We start from the raw sequence: 27994 nt of genomic DNA, 5'->3' as shown, positions 1-27994 counted from the left end.
GCCGGGGAGGCTGGAGCGCCGCAGGTACACGGGCCCTTTCTAGCCAAAAGTCTCGAGAACAGTGCCGGTCTTCCCCGCCGATGAGCCCGCGAAAAGGCCAAGGGTTGGTAAATGAACCGTCCTGCACGGTGCTGGAAGCGCACAGGGCTCCTCCAGCAGTACACCTCGCCGGGGCTTGTAAATAATTGAAACGGGAATTTAGGCCAACTGTGCAAAAAATGAGCAACTGGTAACAGTACTTCATATGTGTGTATTGCAATTCAAAGTTAATATATCTAAAAATTAAGGAATGAAAGTTTATGACAATTCCTAGAGTTGTGAGCACCTTGTAAATTAATGGAGACTGACACTGAAGTACGTACCTCCTTTGATGGGTTTTAATTCAAACCAGTAGGCATTTGGGTCAGTAATCACATACATAATGGGAAGTAATGGAAGTTAGGTGACTGGCTGATGGGAAGTTTGTTAGAAGTAGAAAACCCAATGACCTCCTTATGGTTTTCTGGCAAAAAAACCAAAAACAAAACAAAACAAAAAAAAAAAAAAAAAAAAAAAAACAAAAAAAAAAAAAAAAAAAACAAAAAAAAAAAAAAAAATAAAAAAAAAAAAAACACAAGAAAACCAATGTAAAATGTGTAAAATGTGAAACTGACACCTGTGAGTTCTGAAATCCTGAAGAAGCTGATGAATGAACACCTGTTCAGTAAATTAACACTGGCTTCAGCACAGCATGCTTTGTTAAATCTTGTTTTTCTCCCCTAGGTTTTAAATTTAAAATTTAACATCATTTTATCTAGCATTTTAAATTTGGTTTAGGCATTGTTTTATTTTATCCAAATGTACTTCACAAGTCAAAAGTGAAAAGTTCAGCATCTTGTAAATGAAAAATCTATGATTTACAGAAGTCTCCTTTATATGAACATGGAATTGTTTTCTGCTACAGTTTTCTTCTCAGATGCCTTGGAATTGTTATGTGAGTTTGCACAAGGCCTGACATTCTGGAAAGAGGGACTTTATGTGCCACCCTTTGAGCTTACCTGACAGGGTTTGGGGTTGCTTGCATGCCTGTGTAAACTGGAAGTGGGGCAATCTGGAATTTGTTAACACGACGATACAGAACCTGTCCAAGTTATAAATTCCACTATTATGAAAATTGTAACTAATCCAGTTTGAAAAAAAAATACATGCTCTTTTTCTAAAATACCACATACCTGTGATAAATAATTTAGGGTCTGTTCTATTTGTTTGAGTGAGTTCCTTATTCATAGACATCCAATATATTAGGAGATGACGGAAAAAAAAACAAAAAACCCATTACCTGACAGGGTTTGGGGTTGCTTGCATGCCTGTGTAAACTGGAAGTGGGGCAATCTGGAATTTGTTAACACGACGATACAGAACCTGTCCAAGTTATAAATTCCACTATTATGAAAATTGTAACTAATCCAGTTTGAAAAAAAATACATGCTCTTTTTCTAAAATACCACATACCTGTGATAAATAATTTAGGGTCTGTTCTATTTGTTTGAGTGAGTTCCTTATTCATAGACATCCAATATATTAGGAGATGACGGAAAAAACCAAAAAACCCGGAACATTTGGTAGACAGCTGCCATACAGCTGGTCAGAACTGGTCATGGTCATAGTTCTAATTCAGTTTTTTGGATAGAATATAGAGCAATCTGAGATTCTTATCATTCTTTCTAAATGTCTTTGCTGCTATCAGTGATGGTGAGAAAGGGTCCAGGAAGATGACCTGGAGATGTGTATATTCCGCATAAGCAACATACTTGTTGCAATATATGTTAGATTTGTCTCCCAAAACTCATTCATTTTAAATTTATTGTTGTTGCAAAGCATTAAAAAATGGTAAAATAAAATAACATTAATTGCAGTACAACAAAGCCTAGCACTTCAACTTTACCCTTCCGAACTTCAGTGCCTTTTTGCTTTTCCTAGGCAGGGAAGACTTCCCCCCGCCTTGAGAATGAATTATAAAAACGTTGCTTTATTTAATATGCAATAGTCAGTATGAACCTTGGACCTTTTTAATTATTATTTTTATTTCCTTTGGAAAGTCTTAACTGGCTGGACTTTTCCCTTTCCCCCTTCGCTTCCCGGCAGCTCCCGGGAAATGCCGTGCCTCGGCGCATGCGCGCGGCGAGTGGCGGTGCCGGGGCACGTGGGTGCCGGGCTGCAGCCGCCGCCTTTGCGGGGAGCGGTGTGCGGCTGTGCCTCGGCAGCGGGAAGGCTGCTGTGCGAAGGTAAACCGAGGGCTTCTCCTCCCGTCCGCTCCTGCCGAACTGGCACTGGCTCCTTTGCTTGCTCGTTTAACCCCGCCGGCTGGTGGAGTTTACCGCGTGACGAGCCCTCGCTGAAGCCAGCGCTGGCAGCCGCAGCCGCCCCATGCCGCCCGGCAGCTGGGCCGTGCCCGGCCTCCCGGTGCCTCCCGGCCTCCCGGTGCCTGCCGCCCGCCCGGTGCCTCCCGGCCTCCCGGTGCCTGCCGCCCGCCCGGTGCCTGGGGCGCGCAGGGAGCGCCCCTCAGCGGTGCCCGCGCCCCCGGAGGCGGGAATGGAGTCTGGCGGCGCGGGTCCGCTTGCCACGCTCTCTCTGGGGCCCTCCGGGTCAGCATTCCCCGGTGACGGGGCAGGCAGCGCGCCGGTGGCAGCGGGCGGGCTCTCCGCGCTCGCCGGCGGTGCGGCGCTGGCGCCCGTAGCCGGGGACAGGGGGTTTGAACTGCCCGCGGCTGGGCTCACGGGAACCGGGGCGAGCCGGTGCCCGTACTGCACAAGCAGCTCTCTTAAGGCTTAGCTGCTTAAATCTCTGGTAGTTCTTGGGGAGTGGTGAGTGTCCACATTTTCTTCTTTTTTGTGAGATTTCCTGGCTCGCTGTGTTTTGTAATACACACTTGAAAGTGCTTATTGCGTTTCAACCGGTAGAAAATAATTTTAAAGACCTTCTTGTCCTTCTAGTGTGTGTTTTGCATGGTAAGTAGGACATCTTAGAAATAGTTCTTTAAGTAGATCCAAATTTCTCGGTTTACTCTATGTAATTGGATGTTTGAAAACACCCAATGTTTTCTATTGATGAACTTCTTAAAAGATACTGTGGAATTTACTATGATTTAAAGTGGTATAAAAGTTTGTGGTAAATCACTTGCTCAATGGAATAGAGAAATATTTTGAAGCTTCCTGCAAGCTGTTTTAGATAGAGATCCTGGTTCCCCATCAATAGGATATGCAAGGTCCTTTGCAGCACAAGAAGGGAAAGGATGTGTCATGTGGATTTACAGGAAACTGAGTCTGAATGTTTTTATATTTTCTTCAGGTATCTACTTTATCCTGACTTCTTGCAGCTTAGCTTGCCACTACTGTAGGAAGTAAATTCTTTCTAAAGGCAACTACCATATGAAAAAAATAAAAGCAATATCTGAAAAGGGACTATAAAGCAATTCATTATTATAAAAAGTACTTAATACATAGTATTTTAAAAAATTGTCCCTTTTTTTGTATTTTTTCATTTTGAATAGGAAAGAAAGGATTTCTTATTATAGCAGATCATAAATTGAAATTACTTAATTTTAGCCTTGCTTGTATCTGCCCCGGTGTCAGTGACAGCAGTGTAGTACAATATGCTATATAGCTTTTTGTTCTAAGAAGAGGATTGTACAGATGTCAGAGGAAATCCACCTATATCCATTTTTCTGGAATGATTTCAGTACCTTGCACAGGCTACACAAATAAGGTTTTTTCTTCCTCAACAGACCTGGTGGTACTGCTGCTGTCGCCTTGATAATGTTGCACTGATGGAGTCACGCCTACAGTTGAAGAGCATTCAAGTTCGCTGAAGGTATTGATAATTTTAGTTGTTAATGATTATGTCCTCTAAAGCAAGACTTCTAGACTTTTCCATGATCTCTGTGTTGAGGGAATTTGATGAGGGTTCTTCGGTGTACTAAGGCTTTTATCACTAGTGGTTTGTCTACTCCAGCTTGGAATCAATTGTGTAGGTTGTAGAATATGTAGTTGATAGCACTCTGTACAAATAGGGGTATATTCTAAGAAAACAAATGAATGCTTATTAAATTTCATTAGATAAGGCTGTAGCTTCTATTATAATTTGGAATCAAGTTGCTTTTCTTTAGTGCAATGGCAATTTCAGCTGATGGTGTGTGATTGATCAGTATCTAGTCAAGAAGGTGATCAACCTTCTCGACTAGAAGCCATCTCACTTCATTTTACCACCAACAGTTGTATTTTCTGGCAGTTCTGGACCTCAGTTTGGGATTATGGCCTAGTGAAAACAAGCCTCACTTAGTCATGCAGTACTGGCTTGTTAAAATCTTCAGCTTTTCCTTCTCAGTAGTAGCATTGATATGACCTTTTAAAGGCAGTTCTCTAAATTTGAAAACTTACCAGGTGGACTAACTTCGTAGTACTTGTGAGCATGTTAGTGTTTGTTGTTGGGAGCTTTTCTATGAGAAGAGTCCAGGCTGTAGGTTCTTAAGTTTACCTTACTTAGAACATCATAATGTAGAGACACTGATTTTTACTTGGTTGCTGTGACTGAATTTAAGTGCTTTTTCATTTCAGGTTCCTCAGAATTGACTTAATACAGTGACCGTAGAGGATCAAAGAAAAATGGTGTTCTGTTTTTCAAATATTTGAGTTTGTTGTCTGTAACAGCATGGTTTTCTGTGAAAAGTGAAAGAAGAGTCTTTCTGGACGGTTTAAAGCTAGCTGGTAGGCAAAGCAAAATGCTTTGTTTGAGGCAGGTTTGCTCGTTCACACTGAGACGTTACCAAGCTCGGACTCTGTGTAGCGATCTGCTTTTGAGCCAGATAAATGACTGCACCCATGAAGATGAAGTGTTCAGCCTTGTTGGAAGGAACAAGGCCAGACTTTCTGAAAAGCATGTGGGAATTGCATTGAACGTGCTGTGGCAATTGCAAAAGAAGAGGCCCTTTCTCTTAAGGACTAGTGACTACGTAAGAAATCACTCCCAGTTTCTTACCCTTTGCGTTTTGGCAGAAAACAAGGTGGAACACATGGAAGATGAGGTGATAGTGGACACCTTATATAGCATCCTGAGGTAAAGAGCATGAAATACATTTTGTATTTGGTAAAAAAAAGAGAAGGAATTTTGACTACAGAGCTGTCTCATAAGAAGACTGTGATGAGACTGCCCTGTACTCTTGACTGTGTGACGCAGACAGCATAATGTCCTGTGCCTCAGTTTTGGAGATACAGGCAGAACATATCTGTTTTGCAGTCCCATTAAATATGCTTTATGATTTTTATGAATTCTGATTATTCATGCACAAATGTTTACAATCTGTTTGAATGGAGGGAATGATAGAAAAGTAAAACGTTGTGATAAATAATGAAAAGACGTATGTCTTATTTCTTTATAACTATTGGAGTAAAATGTCTTTATTTTGAAGGCTCAATGTTGAAGACCACATTTCTCTAGCAAAAGTGCTTGTTACAGAAGCATGGAAAAGATTAGAAAGGCAAGTATTGTCCTGCTCTGCTTTTTGAAAGGTATAAGCTTCAAGCATGATTTGCTTCATGTGAGGTTACTCAAGAGTTCTCAAAGAAAATTTATGTTTAAAATATAATATGAGTATTTTATATATCAGTTGTATTTTTGAAGGTTTTGAAAATTATACAAATTATTTGGTACACAAATGCTTGAGAGATTCAGATACTGCAACAACAGGGTCCAGCATTTGAGATTTTTGAATATATTATCTGTGTAGATTTATGTGTTTGAAATGAATTGCAGGTTTTCATATTTACAATTTTACCTCAGTGCTTGCTGTCCAGGTCTTAAATGGTTATTAGAACCATGCTTATCTCAATTTTTATAAAATATTTTGTATTTAAACAGCAACATTTTCTCTTTTGCATTTTGTTGTTGTATTTTGTTGTCTTTTGATTTCTTTTTGGAGGAGGGATATTGTAGTTTTCATTCTTTAATCTTGGGATAATGGCAGAACTGAGTGTTGGTCTTGGCACTCGCATCACAGAATTGCCTCTTAATATGTAGAGCATCTGGAAGTAAATAAATAGAGTGTGGCTTGAAAACAAAATTATATTCGAGTAATAAATTGCTCACATTGATTTTATTCATTTGACATAATTGCTTGAGAATATAATCTTTATAAATTTCTTAGTCTGGTTAAGTGAAGGACAACTAACTCTTGTAGAACTCCATATACACAACATGCTTTAATATTAAACACCTAGGATTTTTGCTTAGATACTTTGTTTCCTTGTTTTGTAATTTGACTATAACCTTGGATTTTATATAATTGTTAAAATAGATTTTTGTCTTTAATTATTGACTAGAAATAGAAGGTAGATATCCTGTCTGACTGTCTTTAATGTCTTGACAGGCTTAGTTTGCCTGCTCTGTCTAAATTCGCTCTGTGCTTATACAAGCAGCACAGGCACTTCAGTCCCGTAACTGGCCAAGTAGCTCATATTGTGGACACGAAACTGGATTCTATACAGGATATAAGGTAAGTGTCGGAAGCAGAAGAAGCAAAATGTTGCAATTACTGGTCTGTCTTTTCTGAACTTTCCCTTTTCCTCAACCGGAGGCTACTTTGCTTCAGCTGGGGGTTTGTGGGAAGGAAGTGTTTTGTATTTGTGCATTGATTGACAAGAGAATGCCTTTTCCCAAGGACTTTACGAAGAATTTCCTTATAACCAGTCTAAATAATTGAAACTACGGCTTGATTGTTTAATTTTTAGAAATTTAATTAATTTCCACTATTCTACTTACAGTACAGCAGATATTTACAATCAGCATTATCCTGATTCAAAATATGGACTTTTTTTGGTAATTTAGAGGCTATTGACTCACCAGAAGATGCTTTTCTCTCTTTTTTCTCCCTTGATATTGATAGTTTCTCTACCATGACATGTCTTTGTTAACAGCAGTAACAGGTTTTAAAGCAATACTGTGTTTATTTATCTTCAGAGCATTGTTTTTCTGGTCAAGCTGAATTAATAAATTCTCTTGCTAGTGTGTCTAGCACATTACCTTCATACTTACACTACTTTAAACATAGCCCTAGTCAAAGCTAATTTTTTTCTTGATTCTGTTCCCCTGGGGCTGTTACAGCAAAGGCTTCTCTTTCTTTCTTCTGCTTTACATAACACCAGCAGTCCCAACACTGATTTTTTCAGATGTGAGCAGCCTGCTTATGAAACTCCTTGAACAGGACTGCATTTCTTTACTGAAATCACTTTCTCTGTGGTCGTAAGTTTTATTCCCTTAGGAAGGGATTCTTTATTTAGGAGTGACAATGACTCTTCTCCCCATCCTGTCACTTGTGAATTGTTTGGGCTTCTTCAGTGTCTATTGAACATTAAAGATATTTTTGTAAATATGAATCAGGCAAATCAGCGTCTTGCCTTAGGCAAATGCTTTTATCATGTGTAGCTTTCTAAGAGATGGCTGAAAAATTCGAATAATTTCAGAAGTTCACTGAAAGCAGAATTTTTACTTTAGTAGGATAAATGGTTTTTACTCATCCATGTTTTCTGCATTAGACTTAAAATTCTTTTTGCACAGAAGCTAACAACACCTCAACTATCTTTCCTTTCTTTGTGCACTTCATTTAATATATATAAAATGTATTGCTTACTGTGTTCAACATGTAAATAGGAAACCTTTTGAATTTTTTAGGATCTTGTCAGTTTTGATGATCAGCATATCTGAAGTTATCACGGAGAGTTTTCGAGATCAATTACTACACAAGGCTGAACAGCTCTTAGAAGAGCATGAAGCCCACTTCAACTATGCTAGAAGAATACTACAGTTTCTCCAAAATGTTAAACTGAAATATCATCCAGTGCTAGAAAAATGCAACAGGATTTTCCTTAAAAGTGCCTCTCATCTTGATATACACAGTATTAGTCATATTTTTGGACTGTATGAGCAGCTGGGTTTTGACAATGCTGAATTTCGCTTGATTGCTAAACAGCTGCTATCTGAAACTATAGATGATTATTATGATCCTGAAACATTTGCAAAGTTATTTTTTTCTCTCGGGCCTATGGCAGGATCCAAGGTTAGAGAAAGGTAAGTTTATTAATAATTTTGTCTTATTTATGATACATGTATTCTTACAGAGAAATTAAAAATGTACCGGTGTTTGGAGGAATTTCTGAGCCCATCTGTGAGCTGAGCCTTAGGTTTCCTGGTTGTAACATTGTAGCAATGGATGATTTCATCATGGAAACACAAAAAGCAGTATGTTTTTATTAAAGTTGAATCAGATCCATCAGTTAAGGGGGGGTATGAATGCTGTTATGCACCCTGTAGCTCTGTCTCTTAGATTACAGCCTTCCTTTCACAGAGGGTGGTAGTAAAAACCTTTCTGTCTTTCTCCTGAGAAATATATGCAGTGATACCTGTTGCTTTTTCCTTTTAAAGACTGTCAGTAGCTGAAAAAGCCTGAGTCTTGTCCTGTATTAGATTGCTGACTTCCTATTCTTTATGAAAGATCATCATCAGAGAACATTTCAGCATTTATTTAGAGCATAGTATTGTGTGACAACATTTTATTTTCTCTGCCTGTTTTTCTTGTGCCACAAAATCCTCTTTGGGGATGATATTAGTCATGGGTCTCTCAAAACATGCAGTTCGAGGCAGAATTTTCTGTATTAATTGTAATGAGTCATGTATTCATACTTTTCTTCATGAACATTTCCTTTATTCAGAGATTTGGACATGCTGCAGACCTGTGTTGGTTTTGCCATAGCTGATTTAGTTCCAAAAGCTTTTCTTATTTTTTTTTTCATTTATATTGTTTATCATAAACATTTTCTTTAATTACCACAGAACCAGTTCAGTTCATGTTTGATTCTGTTATCTGTAACTTGCTGATGGATCATGAATTGTTTTGTGTCTTAGAGTACCTTCCCTACTTCTTGTCTACTTTTAGAATTGTTGGACTTGCTGTTTTCTAGCATCAGAACAACATGCACTGATCCAACACACTCACATTCCTTTATCTGTGCTAGACAGACCAGCTGTTTAGAAGAAAAGTCCACAGAACAAAAGTCTCTAGTTTGGGAGAATTTTGCTTCCAGAAATAGTCTTTGGTTCTATTTCTCATAGGTAAAGAAACAGGCTGCAATCTTTGCCAGAGATTTTCAACTTTTTTTAATTGGAAAATGTCTTTTCTTCTTTAGGTTGCTAGCAACTGCAGTAAACATGGCAGAAGAATTTAGCAGTCACCAAGTATTGATGATACTGAAGACTATGCGGAAAATGAAATGCAGAAATTCTCATCTACTCAAAAAGTAATGTTTTTGCTATTACTAAGAAGTTGTATTCTTTAGTGTGGAAAACTTTGACGTATCCAGTACGTTAGGAGCAGTGGGTGCATCACTTGCACACAAGTGCTTATACACTGTAACTTATTGGCTATTACAGATTCTAGAATATTGCAGCTTGACCCAGAATTAATTGAGGCAATTTAGGAATTTCAAAGAAAGGCATTTAATCTTTACCAAGTTACTGTTGGATAGAACTGTCTATTTTACACATATGTGATCCTATTGCACTAAACTTAGCCTCTAACAATTACTGTAAACTCATGAGAGTGCAAATGAAATATGGTAAGTTGCAGAGAACATATCCTGTCTTGGAGATCCTGTTACTGTTGTGAATTTTTTGTTCAAAAGTCATTGTGTCCTATTTTGGACTATTAAACCTTGTGTTTTTAAGATCCTGGGCCATATTTCCTACAGTTTGGAGCTGCAAGCTATTTATAGGGAAGGGTAGTGTCTGTTACACAGTGAATGGAAAAGAAGTTGATGTTTTAGGCACAGAAGATGTAGCATTCGATACGTCAGAGACACAGCAGAGTTAAGTGCAGGTTGTGAACAGTTATGGGATCGAAGGTACTTGTGTGAATCAAATAGGTCCTTGAAAGAAAAAGAACATACTTGTGTTCTGTGGCACAAAGAAAACATCAGGTGAATTAATGCCTTTTCTTCCTGAACCTCATTGACTAAAAAGGTCTTAAGGTATTATCTTTCCCCACAAATCTGTCCCCCTCTGCAGATTTAGACCAACACAGCTGTAGCAACCACTGTTATGTGAGTGCGAAGGCACTGATGCTGTTCTGGTTTATGTTCTTGGTCCACTCTAAATTTAAACAATTGTGAAATCTGCAACAGAAATTAGTAGTGTGAAGTAGCTGATTTGTTGTGATGAGGACTTTAGTTTTGCAATTCAGTAAGTTGAGAGAGGCTGCTCTAAGTGTAATAGTGTCAAAATCAATGTGGAGACAGGTGCAGGAGTGTAAAACCCTCCACATAGGTACTGTGCATCACAAGACCTCTATTTCATATGGCATGTTGCAGTTTGCAGTATCTTTTGTATTAGCTTAATACTATGTAATCTTTTCCTCCTTGTATTCAGAATGGCTTCTGTTCTGCACAAACACTTGGATAGCTATCACACATTACAGTTGGTAAAGTTAACGCAGTACTTGGTGGCGTTGCATTGCCAGGATCTGGAGCTCTTTGCCAAACTAAAAGTGTTACTATTAGGGTAAGTGTATATTCTTAGAAATGTAGCTATTTGAGTTTTAAACAGTTCTCTACTTAAGATTTAAAATAGCAGTCTTAGATGTTAGTGTTTTGTTCCCATAAAATACAAAGAAGTAACCAACTGTTACAAGTATTTGATTCTATTAAACATGTAAATCAGATGACGGAAAGTAGATGTTGTCTTGACTATAAACCCAACAGTATCTGCTAATACCTATGATACCTGTTAAAAATATTTTTTCCCTTTTTCTTCTGACCACTGTAATATAATGATGTCGAAATGACAATAGATTTTGACTGGTATTTGATAGGATGGGTAGATATTAATATTGTATTTGATGTTTGAAAGAAGAAGTAATGAAAAAGAGACAGAATGCCTTGGCTGGGACAAGTGAAAGTGTGGCACAGAAGTACTCTTTTGATTGAAGAACTGTCCAGTTAGTTCTTAGGCTTCTAGAGAACAACGGAAAGTTGCCAGACAAGAGATCTTGCCTTGATTGCTCAGCCTCTATGGGAATGTAATGCCTTGGCTGTAATTTTTTTTTTTTTGGTGAATGATGTCTTCATGTTCTTCAGACTTCTCAAAACCTGGTGCTCCCTAGGACAGAAATCACAGAAATTAACCAGGCCCATAAACACGCATATAACCTTGACAAATGTGGACCTTCTGGCCTTACTAAGAACTGTGTTTATCAGTAACAGGTGGAGTCTCACCAGCTGACTGAGCTGCTCACTGTCTTCTTCCCCTTCTTCAGTTTTGAATAAATTAGAAGGAAGAAGTTATTCTCACTGAAAAAAAAGATATATGGATTTCTGCCAAGTCATTAATATTCTTCTTATTCATATTTGATGTGCAGCTTTTGACTTCCAAATTAGATGTTTCAAGCATGTAATTTTTTTTGTTTTGTTTAAATATTTGCACTTTGTCACTACTGATGGACTTTTTATTTCTATCTCTCTTCCAGTTATTTAAAATCTAGTGTGATACCTGCTGATACTGCAGCTGTAATTCGTGTTCTGGCCATGCTTCCTTCTTTCCAAGTGGAGGAAATGATTATAAACAAAGCAGCAGCAGTTTTGCCTCAATGCAGACTCCATCACTTGAATTGCATTGCTACAGCCCTTGTCAAGTGGAATCATCATGGCCAGTTTCACTGGCAAAACAGCTCTGAGCTATGTGCCAAGCTTCTCCAAAAACTAAATGACTATGGATTTCAGAGGCTTCAGAAAGCCAGCAACTTAAGTCTTCTGTTGGAAGAGCTTCCATATGTGAATGGAGAGTGGTTTGAAGAAGTCCTGAATGAGGAAACTCTGGCCGTGTGTCAGCACTTGATAGATCAAATAACATGGGCAAATGTTTTACCCTTGTCTCATTTTCTCATAAAATCAGAGCATCGTTGTCCTGCATTATTTGACAGAATAGCATCTGTGACTGTTGAAAATATAGACAAGGTGCCCCAGTTTTTCTTTCTATCTACTGTGAGTTATTCAGTAGGAAAGGACACATTAGTAGTTGATGTGTTTCAGAGCACAATCCACACATGTTTTTAACAGTTTTCTTTAGTGTAGCTGATTTGGAGATCATCTTTTTTGTGCTCACTTAAAGCCATTTTACTTCTATGTGTATAAATTTGCACTTAGCATTAATTTTCATTTCTTTTTTATTGTTCATTCAGTGTTAGATCAGCCATAATCATTTGCATTCCACTTTACATTTGACCATCTTAAATTTTTTTTAACTTCTTGATAAATAGTCACATCACATGATGGATATTTTAACAGTATTAATTATACTGTGGGGATTTCCCCAATAGCCTGTCTACTTGGTCAAAATTACTCTTTTTTTTCTTGCTGTCTTTTTTCTCATTCTCAATCTGGTGTTCATATAAATCTTCAATTTTATTCTCTTGCAGTTTAGTTTCTTTAAGAACACTTAATGCAAAACCTTCTTAAAAGTTTCTTTAAGTGTATAGAAACACTTGGATTGCCTACATGAAATAAATTTTTAGTTGTGGTGCAGTTTCAACAATTTTATTTTTTATTATTTTCTCCAGGAAGGGTTGACCAAAGAAAACAAAATAGAAAATAGTTAATCTACTCCTAAATCTCCAAATTTTGAATTAATTATAAAGCTTTACTTTATTATAAAGCCATATTAGGATATTTTGCAGTAACTTGATTTAGGATGTCTTTTTTTTCAGATTCCCACCTCTGAAATCTATTTTATTCTCTTCCTTTTCTCTGCTTTGAATTATGACCCTCCTGACAATGAAGAATTCTTTAAGAGTTGTATCCAGCATCTTACTTCTAACTTGAGTAAGTGCAATAGACAAAGATTTTTACTGAATGAAAATGGGAATAGAATAGTACTTTTGTTAAGCAAAGAAAAGATAAATATGTTACTCCTAATACTCTGCCTACTGGGATTAAACCATGACAAATATTCAATTTTGGGTTTTGTTTCACCTGCTAAAAATGACTGTTGATAAGGGACTAGCAAATAATTTTTTTGGCATAGTAAAATATAAGTGAAAATTCTGATTAATTCAATGTGCTGTTATTGGAGAGAATTGTTGTGTTCCCCAAGGAATCATCATTTGGGAACAGGGTACATTTTGCTATTCATGACAAAGAAATAGTTAAAGTTGTAGAGGAAGCGTGTATGGATTTTTGTTGTACATTAAGAGAGAAAATCAGATCATTTGAGAGGCCAGGGAAAGGGCATGGCAAATCCTTTCAACTTTGTCATGTGTTAATATGGGTTTCTCTCTGGTTTTTCAAGGTCATCTTGAAACTTATCACTTGGTGCTGCTTGGTCATGTTTTGGCAATGGCTGGGTATTTTCCTCCAGTTCTGATAACAACAATATTTAATGTTTCCTTCCTAAGCAAACTGGATGCTCAACTTAAAGGTAACTATCTAGCTTTTGTTGAATTTCATTGTGTAGCATTTGGCATAAAATCCAATTTGGGCTTACATATGACTTGAGATATAGAATTACTCTTTAAATGACTCTGCTTTTGGGAAAGACACCCTCTTTATAATGTAGTTATAGTTTGAGTGCTAAAAGGGCAGGAATGAGCAAAATGATGAGAGAAACTAATATAAAATGAGTTTTATAGTAATCTTATTGCACTCTGTATTTAATAATTCTTCAATTTTATTGGAAATAAAATTGCCTGGCTGTGGTGTTTATTACTAGAAGAAGACACAAAGCTGAAGGAATTCTTGTCTGCAAGAAATGTATCCTACCTGTCTCTTTTCTCTAAGTAAGAGACTGAATGTTTGGCTGTTTCATTCCTCTCTACCTCTACGTTGTTCATTATCAATGCACTCTTGCCATTTTGCCCTCAACTACTTAATTAGATTTACACAATGGAAGCAATTTCTGTCTTGCAGTCTTAATGTTGAGCAGAACTGTGTTTTTTTCATTTATTTTCTCAGGGATTTTGAGAACATTTCTAAAATTCTGCAGCAAGAGTTGTATAAATGCTGTAGTATACAGATATTTGCTTTTCTAGTAAGAAATTTGGAGGTTACCATTTAGTTCAATTTGTTGCATTTTTCACTTTTCAGTTCACACATTTCTATATTGTTTTGTTGTTTTTATTTTTAATCAGTCCTGCCTGATAGGGTGAAGAAGAGAGTCCACTCAAGCCTCATGAAATTGAACAGAGCAGTCTGTCTGGAATGTCCAGAGTTTCACATCCCTTGGTTTCATGAGCCGTACTGCCAACGTGTCTTTCATAACAGTAAGTAATTTAGGACAGGAGAAACTGCCCTTGCTACTCATAATAGTCTATTTTTTAGTCTATTTTTAGCAATATACTAGATGTTTCTTCTAAATCTGTCATACTGACACCAGCACACAATAGAAGGCACACCTCTGTCTGCTGAGCATTTAGTAGTGCAACCACTTAGTAGTGTAACTGGGAACAAACTGGTTTTCCTTGTGAGAATTAATGTAGTAGAGATGGGATATTTCTGCAGAAGAATTAAAATTTAAATACGCAGAAACAGTGTATATGGCATGAAGGATGGAAAGGCAGGAAGAAGATCATTCTGTACTGGAGGAGATGGGTCATTTTGCTCCCTGCTTCACTTAGAAAACTAAACATTTGACTTAAATTTTTCAAGGTAAACATTTTTACTGCCTCATTTTGAACTTGATCCTCCCTTTTTCTTCACAAGAATCAAGATCCATCAGAGATGGATGAGAGATAGAGAAGTAGGCTAGTGATCAAGTGTAGCAGCCGAGATGTTTCAGAATAGCGATCAATTCGGAATCCATCTAACGCAAACACAGTATCTCCTCCGCCAATTCTCATGGGGAGATCTGCTGTGTGTGCTATCCACAGAACTCAGCTACTTGGTCTCCAAGACTGAAGATGTTTAATGGAGCAAGGTGTTAATCTGCAATGGACAGAGAAGTGGCAGATATTGGGGTATGGCTGTGATAAACCCAAGTTTTAGTTATGTGTAAACATAACTAAAAACAAACAAAATCCACCAGGTGAAACCTAGAACTTGAGGTTTTGTAGTATGTGAATGAAAAAATCCTGGGATCTAAACTCTGGCTTTGAAATTTACTTAATAGCATGCACCTGCCACTTTCTAGCTAAAATATTATCACTTCGTCTCTGAATTATGATGGAATAGCACTCGGGATCTTTGGAAAATATTTAATTCAGTAGCCTGGCTGTCAAAAATACAATGTCTCAAAGCACTATTTTCAGAATTTTGGCTGTGGAAGTTTTGATGTATGAATTCTTTATTTTGTCTTTGTAGGCATGAGCCAAATAAATCCACAGCGACAGCATATTCACAGAATGCTGACAGAGATCTTAGGAGGGAGCCATTACTCAAGAATATCTGTTCTCACACCATACTACTATGAAATAGGTGAGAAGTTAATACTCTAAAAATTGTCATGAAGTCCTTTCATATCACTTATTACCAAAATTTGGCCCCGAAATAACACAAGATATTGCAAAGAAGAAATTGTTGTATAAAATACAGTTTCCAAAACATTCTTTATAGTTGGGTATATGTTGGGTATCTCTAATTATGGCTATCAGTTTTTCTAGAAGTAAACATTGTACAGATCAAATTCTTCTGTTTTTGTTTTGTCACTAAACAGGTTTGTTTTGTTTTCTGGCAGATTTTGAGTGTGTCCTGGATGTAAATAAAAAGCCTCTTTCCTATATGGCTCAGAATATAGCTTTGGGTGGTGCGGGGGGAATACACTTGAGACATGACATCAAGGATGAAGGGAGAAAGGCTCTGCCACCAGGAGCTCAAAGGTCAGTACACTGAATTCTTGCACATTAGCTCTTCCAAGCTTACACCCAGTTTAGACTGGGTTTTTGATGATCGTGTCCTAATGTTCTGTTCCTTTTTCTAACCTCATTTTTGTCCAATGAGGTTTAGCCTTTTGAGGTGTGGTGGGTTAGCCACAGCTGCTCCCTCCCATTTGCATGGCATGGCTCATGCCCCTGCAGTGTGATGGGGAGAAAATGTGGAGGGAAACAGCAAGGAAGAAAACTCCTGGGTTGCAATTAAGGCAGTTTAATAAGTGGAGAGGAAAAAAAAGGGGGAGGGAGAAACAAAGCAATTGATGGCCATGCAGTCATTCACCTACAGCAGACCTGTGCCAGAGCAATGGCTGTGTGGGATAAAGTCCCCTCTGCTTTACAGCTGAGCATGATGTTGTATGGTGTGAAATACCACTTCAGGCAGCTGAGGTTCCCTCCCAGCTATGTCAATGCAGCCTTTGTGCACTGGGGGTGCAGAGGGAGAAACAGGGAAGGCCTTGGTGCTGTGCAAGCACTTTTCAGCAGTAGCCAAGATACTGGTGTGTTATGGGCGGTTCTGGTCACAAGTTCAAAACACAGCCTCATACAAACTGGTATGAGGAAGGGTACCTCCATCCCAGCCAAACCCAGTGCAGCTTCTTGACATGTGTTTCATGAGATTGGAATACTGTTTTCCTCCCACTTTTTCAAATGCAAGCCTTGAAAATGCTGGTTAGCTGTTTTTACCATTGGAACAAAAACAGATCCAGGGAAAAAATGCTTTTTCTGAATTCAAGTATCTCTAGATAAATAGGAGGAAAATGTTTTGTCTAATTCCAGGGAGTTGTTTAATTGTCAGGTTTATCTAGTCTTGCTGTAACTATCAATACTGAACTAGAACTATCACTTCTTGCTATTCAGGTAGGACCTGGAAGTAAATGCACATTTTTACTGTTTGCAGAATTGCTTTGGAATTTCTTGATTCAAAAGCTTTTAGCAAAGATTATTCACGTCATCTGAAAGGAGAGGCTGCAATGAAAAGGCGACACCTGGAAATGCTGGGGTACCGAGTTGTTCAGGTGAGCAGTCAGCAACATTTTGTGTCCTTTCTGGATTGTATCAGCAGTGCAAAATGATCAATTTTCCTCACAACAGATTTAGAGGCAGTTTTATTGTTGAAAGCACCTACTGGGAGAAAGCAATTTTTGTAGCTGAAGGGAAACTCTAAGCTGTTCTCAAAATGGTGTAAGGACTTCACAGGACTCACATCTTCTCTGAAAGAGGGTGAAGCAAAACTGAAGTCAAAAGGTCCCAGTCTGACCTTACTGCAGGCAAACTAGCAATCTTGTTGTAGCTTAAGTAAAGGAAAAAAAGTCAAATGAGAGTTTCAGTTCAATTCACTGAAGATTGAACATATCTTTGAGTGATAAGACAATATGGCACCTGCCAGATGGGATATGGATGCTGTTTGTCTACTGCAATGATAGTGCTGTGACAAGGAACACTAAAGGCCAGGCACAGTTCACCACCAGCACTGAAACACTGGGGAATTGTAGACTCATTAATGCAGAGGCTCCTATATATTTAATCACCTAATCTAATTTTAGCTACAATCATTCTTTAAGCTTAAATTTTGTTGGTTGTGAGTTTTTTTGAATATAATAATTATCCTTTTTCATGTTATACTACTGATACACCATTCCAGTCTGCTACATTACCATTCCAGTCTGATAGATTAGCATTACAAACTACAGTGACCTGGGATTTTTCTCTCAATTTGGGTTTTAGAAGAGGGGAGGGTGTAATGGAGTTGTCACAGCCTGTGTTGTGTGGACATCTGTTTTATATCTCTGCAAATTTTCTGCTTTTTGGAAGCAGACTGACTCTACTTGCATAAAGCAGAATCTTACAATAAGAAATGGATGTTTTCAGTATTAGAGTAAGCCAGGCTTTTGGAAGGACACAGGTGGGAAATATCTTCAAGTGAAGAACAACTGATATTGGAGAGCCTTTTCTTTGCTCTTATGTGGTATGTGGCTTATACCAATGTTAGAAGTCAGTTTGTACCATTCTGTTCTACAGATTCCTCACTTCGAATGGAATTCTATGGTTCTGTCAACAAAAAGTGAACAGCTGGAATACCTGAGACAGCAGCTATATGGAATACAGTGATATCAGACATGCCGTCTAAAGTACTTTTAGAAAAACAGTTTATGTGTCATCAAACGTCTCATAATCCTGGAAGTTTCAAAAACCTCTCTCTGTCAAATAAGCTGGATCAAGACTTGCCGAGGTCATCAGATGTAAAGAGATTTAATCCTCATTTTGTTAGGGATTGCAAAAGGCAGGTCACAGTGGGCTGTGAAGATGTGATAAGGATGCTTAATTTCTCATTATCTGGAAGATACTACGAGCACCTGAAGCTGGCAGTTTTGCAATCAAATTACATTATTATTTCCTAAATAAATAGCACAGAGGCTTAGCCAGACATAAAACTCTGCACAAAAAAAGTTGGAAATACTGTTGAGTAGGAGAGTGGAGTTAGCAATATACTGGAAATTATGTCTGTCCTCCAGCATGTGACAGAAGAAGCAGTCGGGAATCTGAAACCAAGAAACTGAAATGCAGATTTTCTAAGAATAAGGCTGCTTTTAGAGCCATTCAGTTTCCATTCTCAGAACAGACGTACTGTGGAGGACTGTGCTGGGGGAGTGTTGTGTGGTGAGGAACCTCCAGCTGCTGCTCCTACCCTGTGATCTGGTGTGTGCAGAAGAATGGCTGAGCCTTCTGGAACACTTTCACATACTGGAAAATCCAGCCAGGCTTTGTGCAGGAGGTATAAGACACTGAAATGCAGAAGGAAGAAGTGGAATAGCCAGGAGAATGTTCATTGTGGAGCAGTAACTGCAGGAGCATCATGCTTGGCAAATCATCCCATTTCCAGAGGCAGCCACATTGTGCCTACAGCTGCCATCACCTTAGGGTGACTGCCAGCTGTGCTGGTTTTCTCACACGTGCAATGAGGATATGTGTTCTTGCTTATTTAGTAGAAACAGGACACATCCTTTTATCACTTCACCTGAAACCTGGCAGAGATAAGCAGCTGTATATCTGAATTGGCCATTATGCATCTGGCTGTCACTTTTTTCTTACTATTCAGTAGAAGAAGAAAAATGTTTTATTAACTGAGTACAAGCCAGGACAGGAATAGAAAGTCAGGAAAAACCAACAGAACTGATCTAAGCCGTAAGGTGCTTTCCTCCTGAGGCAGCCCTCATGTTTGTGGGATGACTGACAAAACTAGTAGATGGTAGTCTAGACAACTTAGGGTTATCAAATGGACAAGGGCTCCAAGATGTAATGACTGCTTTGAGGAAATGTCTTTGAAGGCACAGCACATAGAAAGATTCTGTGTGCATTATATTTTGTATAAAATGGAGAAGACAATCATAAATGTAGGTTAGTATTTCAGAAGGTGGACTACCTATCAAAGAGGTCTCGCATGACTCTGCTTCTGTACAGACAGCCTTCAACTATCAGCCTCGGAGTGTAAGAAAGGTGGCAGTGGCTGAAGTTATCAGTCAGGGTGGTCGTGTTTGAGCTGAACACTGCTTTTCAGGGTTCTAGCAGTCACTGTACCAAGCCAGTTTTCTTCAAATGATGTATGGATAAAGTTATGAGTATGCACAATGGGAAGAGGATTAAAACTTGATATGAGTGGTCCAGAAAGGGCATTGATGAAAAGAAAAAAAAAAAAGCAATTCAGTAAAATGTGTTGCTCTTGATTCTTTGCACTCATTCTTTCTATATTAAATCAGCAAGTGTTAGAGCAGATGAGTGGTGTAAACCAGTGATCTAACTATAAAAATAGGTGCTAAGCACAGCTGCAGATGTGGGTACTAAAGGGAAAAAGTCCCACAGATTAAGTACTAGTAGTCAGTAACATACTGAAATGAGCTATGATGGCTGTGCCTCTGCATATGTCTCATAGGAGAGCAATGCAAGAGGTCATTTGATAGTTGGCATTGCTATTCAGTCAGGTGTGGTGGCCTTCTTTTCCAGTTTAAATTTAAATTTATAAAATCCTTTAGATTGATGACACCCTCTTTATGCAACGGAGAAATCCTTTGAAGAGCTACTTGACAAAAAAATGGTAAGCAAGCTCTGAAGAAAACTGAGTGCTCTATTTTGGGCAAAGGCTGTACTAAGAGATCTGTGTCCTGTCAATATTACAGTGATGATGAGCTAATCACTAAAAAAAGACGCCATCAAGTGATATTTTTATACTTTTAAAAACAAAGTTTAATTGTTAAAAGTTTCAAAGTCAAAATGCATTAACTCTATAGTAAATGAAAAAGTCCTCTCTGTCACAGGTATTTGCTAAAGACAGTTCTTTTAGGACTTTTTCATGAATGCTTGTTATTGGCCTCAGATCTCTGAGAAAAACTTCCATAAAATATTTGCTTTGGAAATAAATATAAAAGCATTAAAAAAGTGGAAAATCCTTGTTATCAGAAGTCTAAACTTAGTAGGTAAAACAACAGAGCTACTAACCTTATGAATTTCTCTGTCTACCCTCTCCTCTGTCTACTAGTATAGCTTTGGCTGAGACTGGCATTTATTAGGTCACATAATATTAAGCCACTTTTGTTTAAAACATTCATTTCAATTCCAAGCTAAATTTTTTTGAGGTCTGTGATGAGAATATTTTCAAGATATCGCTGAAGACTGAAGGATTTACATAAATTACTAAAAGGGGAAATCTGGCCATACAAACAGCCAGTTAGAATAAAATTAGCTACCTATTAGTTGTATTTAACTTAACAATTAATTCTTGCACATTGTTTGGAGGACAAGCCACCAATATCTGGATTGTATTGAGTGCAAGGAAGGCTAACTAGTGTTGTTTGCAATTTCACAGAGTGGAAAATTGAGTTCTTGCCAAAATCTTAATCTAATCAACATTAATTATAACCCTTTAGAAATTTAAACACTGGCAAAAATTCAGTGGTTGTTGGTTAACTAGAAAATATCTTAATAAGTGGACAGACAAATGAACAGTTTAACAGTTCTCAGTATGACTAGTATGCTGCTATAAACTGTACAATTTGGGGACATTTTCATGCAACAAAACCAGAAGAGCCTGTCAGAACTCCCTCACAATATCATATCTTCCCACATTTTGTTTACAGTTTTGATAACTTGAAGAGGTTTAAGCGTGTGGCCAGGCAGGAGGCTCCAGTAGCATATCGTATCTCTTTCAGTATGCCAACCCATTCTTTCTTCTCATCATCATACCTGCATTTAAAAAGAAAGTTAGAAAATAGCTTCTTTAAATTTGAGTTTGATGCTTCAGCACACATACATGGAAAGGACGATAGTCCACCTGCTGCAAAGGCTTGTAGCAACCATGTGCTGAAGGGTGCCACAAAAGGCTGCTTTTGTCCCCTACTCCAGAACAGAAAGATGTTCTTGCACACAAGCTATTCTTTTCCTGGTCCCTAAAGCTTGTTGCTGACCTGTGTCATGCTTTAAAAAAAACTTCCTCCTTAAGCATTCCTTCTGAATTTCATCAGATTCTTGCATATAAAGTTGGGAGGTTTTCCTTCCTACTGCCAACTTAAGCTTCTGAATTTACATTAGCAATTAAGAGTCACAGCAGAGATATGGTGTCTCATCACTGCTGCTCTGATTAGCTCAAAAAAACCTAAGAGATAGGGACTTGTGATTCTCTTGGAACAGTTACTCATTTGACCATCAACACATCAGTATGTACAGGCCTCGGTAGATACAAGCTTTTCTGCATCACAGTGTCACAAAAAATGTTTTTATTGGCAAGGCTAAACATGCCAAGAGATGGCAATTTTCTCTTTGAAAGAAACTGAAGATCATGACTTGGACTGGTCAAATAATTAGTAGGTGGAAGTAGTCATTAGATGCAGGTCTCATGCTTATTTGTTACTTTCTGACAAACTTTTTTATCTGTCAACAAATGCTTTACAGCCTGTGCTGTAAATAGTGTTAGCCTCCAGTGTCTACAAACCTCAATTTTAGATAAGACTTTTGACCAGGAAAGAGTGACTAAAATTAAACTTACTTCCATATGTCAGTGACTTCACTAGGTGCAAATTCTTTCGATTCAAGCTGAATCATTGCAAAGCCTCCAATAGCATATAAAGCTCCACTTAAAGTGACTAAACTAATGGAACTTCTCTCTTGGGGAAATTCAGGCATTATCTCCCATCTAAGGATCAAAAGAAAATGTTAAACACATAAGAAATATTGCAAACTGAATGCATTAAAATACTTATCTGGGCAAGAAATTCAGGTACCAAGACCATGGTTTAGTAAAAAGAAAAAATTCTGAGATTTATAGCAGCAAGTTCCAGTGTCTCCATCCCCTCAGGGACTTCTGCAACTGTTAAGTGACACAATTACACTGTTAAGACATCTCTTCTCATGGACAACTAATTGTTCAGTAATATGCTTCATACAAACATATTGTTCCCCAGTTATTCTCATTTCTCCCTACAGTTTCCAAAATGCATATTTATTTCAAATAGCATTAGCACAATAATTGGAGTGTGTGCGGGTGCAGGAAAAACACCTAGAGACCCGCTCTGTTTGGCTGCTGTTGTTGCTGAAGATGTGACTGGAGACCAAATGTCTCAGAGAGAGGATAGGTACCTGAACAGCTTTGTGACTCTTATTTCAGGGCTCCTAAAAGCCTAGACAATAAAACACTTGATTAAAATAGCTTGAATATTGCACTCACTTATTGGTGGTCAGATCAAAAGCTTCAACAGATGCAGTAAGGCCTTCCTCAGTGACACCACCTGCAATGACAATCTTGCCCTTATGGATGGCTGTTCCAAACATCGAGCGAGGCACTTTCATTGGAGCCAGGTCTCTCCAGTCTCCTTTCTTGGGATTGTACACAAATAATCTATTAGTGCATTTCCTGAGGATCAAAAAGAAAATTGGTGATTATTTCTAATGAACTTTTGACTTGTTCCTAGTAGATCTAATTGAGGTAGACTGTATGGGTTTATCTGTACTGCCCCTTTCCTCTCCTGGAGAATCCTTTATTGTATCTAATCTGAGAATCCTTGCAATGTCTACAAAGCATTACTCACATCCATAGGACTAAATCAAATGTGGTTTACATTATACAGGGCAGCCATTTCACTGTACTTTTGAGGAGAAAGACAACATCCTTTCCCAGCATACAGTATTTAGATGGATTTGTAGAGGAATGTATAGCAAAGCTTATGTAAAGGAAAGATTATGATGGTGTTTTGGCTGATATGACAAACTTTTATCTTAAATATCCCCTATAAAACACTTAAAAATTACCACTCCATATTCAGTGTGAAATGAAATGAAATTTCAGTGAAAACTTATATTTTTCTAATGTCATACCCAATAAGGTATAACAGGTATCACAGGCCAGAAAATTGGAAAAACTGAGACTGTAAATCCAGGGCACTTACATATTTCTATCTGAAAGGAAAGAGTACTTTCAGTGAAGGTCCTCATAGCTAGGTATTACTAATTTGTCTGCAGTGTAAGTAAAATTTGCCTTGGAAATAAGTATGGTTATTAAAATAGCAAGTTGGATTACAATTTATATGTAATTTACTTTATCACTTAAAAATATATCCTACATACCATAATGTGTTCTCCTCTGCCAGACTGTTACCAACCTTAATCCAGAGATGCAGAAAAGGGAAAACCTCATTTCTGAGTGTGAGGACGTATTATTTATTAAGGACCAAGAAGATAATGTTACTGTCATAGAAAGACTTAAGAGACTCACTTATCATCAGTTTTTCCACCAAGACAATATATCAGTCCATTGTTTGAGATAGTTGCATGGCCATATACTTTGATGGGCAGTTTTTTGATCTCACCCCATTTCATTGCCCTGGAACAAGAAGATCACTGTTAGGTTTTTTCAACTAACAACAGGCCACCTACATGTCCTCAGTGGGGTAATTAAATTTGAAACATACACAGGGTCATAGCACAAGACTGAATCTAGCGACTCCTCCGTGCGAAGGTCCTTGCCTGCTATTACATAGATCTTGTTGTCTGACTCTCCCAGCCCGAAGAGACACCTGGCTGACGGCAGTGGAGGAAGGGCAACCCACTCACCAGCAATGCTGTCCAGCTGAAAGAGCATCAGAACAGGAAGGGTTAGGAAAGGCAAAGACTAAAAATCCACACAATGAATATTGTTCCACAGAATTTATCTATTGGCACTCAGTGTTTATCAACAACAAATCTGCTTGCCTGAACAACATGCCTTTCCCTTAGTGCTGCTAATGAATGATGTCTTCTACCCACCCATGCTTCACTGTGCTGAGATCTAGTGGAGTCAATGCCATACAACTCTCTTTGTGTCTGCTCACCCTCACTGTTTCCTTGCCTCTTTATTAAGCTCTTCTTCCTTATGCAAAGATTCCTCACTCTCGGTTCCCTCTCATGTTGGAAAGAACAAGTGGTTCTTCCTGCCGAGGGAGCAGCCACTCCTGCAGTTCCACACCTGGTTTATGTTTAGCTGGTTGTGCCCATCGCTACAGTGAGGTGCCAGACACGCGTACATGGTTCTGCTTACTGATCAGGAGGCGTCACGTGGCACAGATGTGTGTTTCATCACAAATACCCTCAAAAGTTCACGAGATCTCTGAAGACACAAAAAACACTTCACTCCTAAGCAAAATAGGAAATCACTGCAGCCTTCCTTGGCAATAATATTGATGCCATTTCTACTGCAGTACTCTCAGGGCTCTCTCTAATTAATTGACATTGCAGTATGCTGAAAACACCTAGGGAGAAGTAGCAGCAGGAGGACAGATGAGAAAATAAACCAGGATTTTCCTAGAACCGTGGTACTTATTTTTTGTTTTGATCTGAGAATTTGTGATTGAAACTAAATTACCTCTAACATTGAAAAAGAACTATTTTCTCAGACCCACTGCATATAGATTTGCTGGACATTGGTATAGGAAGGGAGGGTAAGATAAGTTTGTGTGGGTGTAAAGGCTTTTGAGAGAAAGTAAAGTTCAGTCAAAATAAAGTTCAGGATTTAGCTTGGTGACAGTCTTCTTCCAGAAGTATGTTCCACAGGTCAAGGTTTTCATGCTAAGTACATCTCCCAAATTTGACCACCCCTGTTGGACAGAAAGTTTTACTGCAACAGTGAAATGTCTTGTGGACACAGATTTCCCCAGTAGCTGGATCTGGGTGGGGTAAATAGCAAGATGTACCACTCAGAGATCACAGCTTAATTTTTAAGTCAAGATGACATATCTACCGCTGGTAGGGCATCAACTTGTCATGCATTTTCGAGCCAGTGGCAGCCTTGTTTTCTCTCAGGTTGCAAGCTACCAAATGCAATGCTTCACTGGTAGAAAAAGGAAGATCCACAAGTGAAAATTGGTTTGGCACTGCATTAGTATTTTGGAGAGAACAACAGCTACATGGGTAATGCAGACAAGCATTGTAACTGTAGGGAATAGCAGCAGTAAGCAAGCTTAAAGATGACAAGCAAACAAACATGATTTCAGGAAATGGATGTCGACATATAAAGTAGAATTTCGAAAACTTAATCTATTTTTAGTATTAGTCTTGAGGTTTAGTTTCTCAGAGGCCCCTTTCTACTAGCCTGAGACTTATTCAGTTCTGGACTAAATACACATTACTACATCAATGTGTTATTTCTATTGGAAGAATATTTTTGTAACAAGTTTTTCACTTCAGTGATTAGTGTTTTACACCTACATAAGGAAATGAAACAGTGTTAGTCTCTTCCCTACAAACTAAGATTTCCTTCTCATCAATGTAACAAATGTCTGAAACCAAGTCTTTTATTGTGTGTGAAATGAGCAAGCCATGCTCCTATAAACAATATTTGAATTCTTTAATATCTGAAGGCTTCAAAATTCTATCACTGCTCATTACTGTGCTTTATTTCATATTGAAACAGGGCTTACTTTTACTCTTTCAGGCCAATGTGCTTAAAGAGAGGACGTGGCCAGCAGCATATTGCATAATTCAGCAAAAAATAGTTTAAATATACACCAAAGCATGTAGCTAAAAATACAACAGACTTAGTTTATGGTATAAGCATAAAACTGCATTTTTGCTAATTTTCCTGAAATATATTGTGGAGTTAGTACTCATCAGCCTTATTACAAAGATATACAATTACACTCAGTTGAAATATGGTATTTAGTGTACTGACAGTTTGTCAAGAAAAAAACCTTCTGCCTCTAAATTACATATTTATATCGCCCTTAGGTTTTCAAATGTAGATATGACAAAAAGGACTTCTGCAGTTTTAGTGGCATAAATTGCACTTAAAATATACACATTTCTGCTGTCATGAAAGTATTTCAGATGCAAAAGACATCAGATCTAAACCAGCTAAAGCACTCCAGCTTTAATCAAAGTTAACAAAAATACACAAGAAGTATTTTACAAAAATATTATTAGACGTAAATTTAGACATTTGTACAATGAAAAATCTGGGCCTTAATGAAAGCCAGTGCCTAGACAGAATATACTAATCTTTTTTAATATTTTCTGAGATCTCACCAGGGGTTAATCTTGAAAAAGAAGATGCAAGTCCCTCAGTTTCATTTCTGTCGCTGAGACAAAAATAACTCTCTCTAGATACTTCTCTCCATCACCATACAAAGACACTAGACATCTCACTTGCACAGAGAACACTTTTCAGTAACCCTTATAAACACCTATTATTATACCCACAATTATAAAGCTTGTACCTGGAAGAAGTATGACTGGAAAGGCTGATCCTTGTTCTCCTCTTCCACATAGAGTCCTCCAACAATATAGACCTGATTTTGTTTGGTGACTATACTGGAATGATTTCTGGGAATCTGTTCTGCAAGGGCTGCTAGGTAGCATTCATTTTCAAGAGGATCATAAGCTACTGCAGCTGTGTCATTAACCAGAAGAATCAGGTCTTTGACGAACATGCCATGCCTGGGAAGGTCATTTAGGTAGCCAGGCAGTAAATCTTCATCTCCTACATCGCCATTCACCTCCCCTTTGGTTGACTTTTCTGTGCTTTTGCTAGAATCAGGCAGTTTTCCAGCAAAAGCATCCTTAATAATCTTTACTTTTTTCTGAAGGTCTGAGTTGCTTTTAATTATATCATCCTTCTCAACCTGTTCTTTGAAATATTTTTCTGGCATTAGACGAAAACGTATGCAGTCAAAAATTTCCGCCAGGCTTTTTACTCTGTTCTCCTTGTCTGTTCGGACCCATCTCATTACTGCTTCAAATACCAGTTCTTCCTTCTCTACGTTTAAACTGTCAGGTGAAATAACTGAGATAAGTTCATGAGGGGCAAGCTGCATGAAGTCCTCTTCTTTGCAGATCTGCACAAAGTGATCTGAAACAAAATCACGGGCAGAAAATGCAAGTCTTGGGCAATCAAGCAGAACACCTAACCGAAGGATGGCCAGACAGTTACCAACAGCAAGCCTCTTCTGAAGGTAGGAGACACACACAGTGAATACAGAAGGGATCTGAAAGCGGCTGGCCAAAGCAAAAATATCTTGCACGTTAGAATCATTGAGATCAATACTTGCTGAATAAAGGTATTTGACAATCATATCCAAGATGTTGGGGTCAACATTATCTAGAACTACTTCCTTCTTTTTCTCTTCATTTTGATCAGATAAGAAATACTCACGAAAATAAGGGCTACATGCCGACAGAATCAATCTGTGGCAAGGCAGGCTTCTGTCACCAGCTTTTAGAGAGCAATCTACAAACTTTTTCTCTTCAAGGAGTTCCTTGAGGCCATCCTGAAGGAGGGTGGATTGGTAAAGTCTGAGCTCTTCAGTGAGTTCCCTTTGGGAATCCATTTCGCAAACACTTGGGAAAGGGGAGGGAGTAGAAAGCTTTAGCTGTTGTCTGCCCAAAGGTTTGTCTGTAAAAAAGGCAGACCAATGTGCTTTTTGCCCTGCTTGAAGCCTCTGCAACTTAATCTCACTAGCTAAATATAGGTACATACTCTTACAGGTCGGAATTTGGGATGGACGGTTTGGAAAAACAGAGTTGCTCTTGCAGCTGTCAAAGACT

The 27994-nt window shown here is 38.2% G+C and overlaps 2 protein-coding genes across 4 annotated transcripts; one reads left to right on the top strand and one right to left on the bottom strand.

Moving 5' to 3' along the window:
* The first annotated feature begins 2 nt into the window (after positions 1 to 2).
* Positions 3 to 21133, top strand: FASTKD1 (FAST kinase domains 1). 3 transcript variants are annotated; one of them, XM_041403656.1, is made up of 16 exons: positions 3 to 103; positions 3764 to 3849; positions 4593 to 5091; positions 5444 to 5512; positions 6401 to 6526; positions 7702 to 8097; positions 9213 to 9323; positions 10450 to 10581; positions 11546 to 12032; positions 12782 to 12896; positions 13363 to 13491; positions 14201 to 14332; positions 15369 to 15482; positions 15742 to 15883; positions 16836 to 16953; positions 17957 to 21133. In XM_041403656.1, the coding sequence occupies exons 3-16, from the start codon at positions 4757 to 4759 to the stop codon at positions 18044 to 18046; spliced, it is 2496 nt and encodes an 831-aa protein (XP_041259590.1). In that variant the 5' UTR covers positions 3 to 103; positions 3764 to 3849; positions 4593 to 4756; the 3' UTR covers positions 18047 to 21133. The 3 variants fall into 3 exon arrangements, with proteins under 3 accessions (XP_041259590.1, XP_041259589.1, XP_041259591.1); XM_041403655.1 differs by lacking the exon at positions 3 to 103 and adding an exon at positions 2174 to 2264; XM_041403657.1 differs by lacking the exons at positions 3 to 103; positions 10450 to 10581 and adding an exon at positions 2174 to 2264.
* KLHL41 (kelch like family member 41) lies at positions 20159 to 27862 on the bottom strand. The gene is made up of 6 exons (XM_041403661.1): positions 26668 to 27862; positions 23890 to 24047; positions 23694 to 23801; positions 22650 to 22835; positions 21972 to 22118; positions 20159 to 21172 (listed from the first exon to the last, which is right to left on the bottom strand). The coding sequence occupies exons 1-6, from the start codon at positions 27775 to 27777 to the stop codon at positions 21061 to 21063; spliced, it is 1821 nt and encodes a 606-aa protein (XP_041259595.1). The 5' UTR covers positions 27778 to 27862; the 3' UTR covers positions 20159 to 21060.
* Between the last annotated feature and the right edge of the window lie 132 nt (positions 27863 to 27994).

The sequence above is a fragment of the Onychostruthus taczanowskii genome, unplaced genomic scaffold, assembly GCF_017590055.1.
Source record: "Onychostruthus taczanowskii isolate IOZ18803 unplaced genomic scaffold, ASM1759005v1 scaffold20, whole genome shotgun sequence".
NCBI lineage: Eukaryota > Metazoa > Chordata > Aves > Passeriformes > Passeridae > Onychostruthus > Onychostruthus taczanowskii.
The sequence above is the reverse complement of the archived record's forward strand: the minus strand, read 5'-3'. Positions and strand labels throughout refer to the sequence as shown.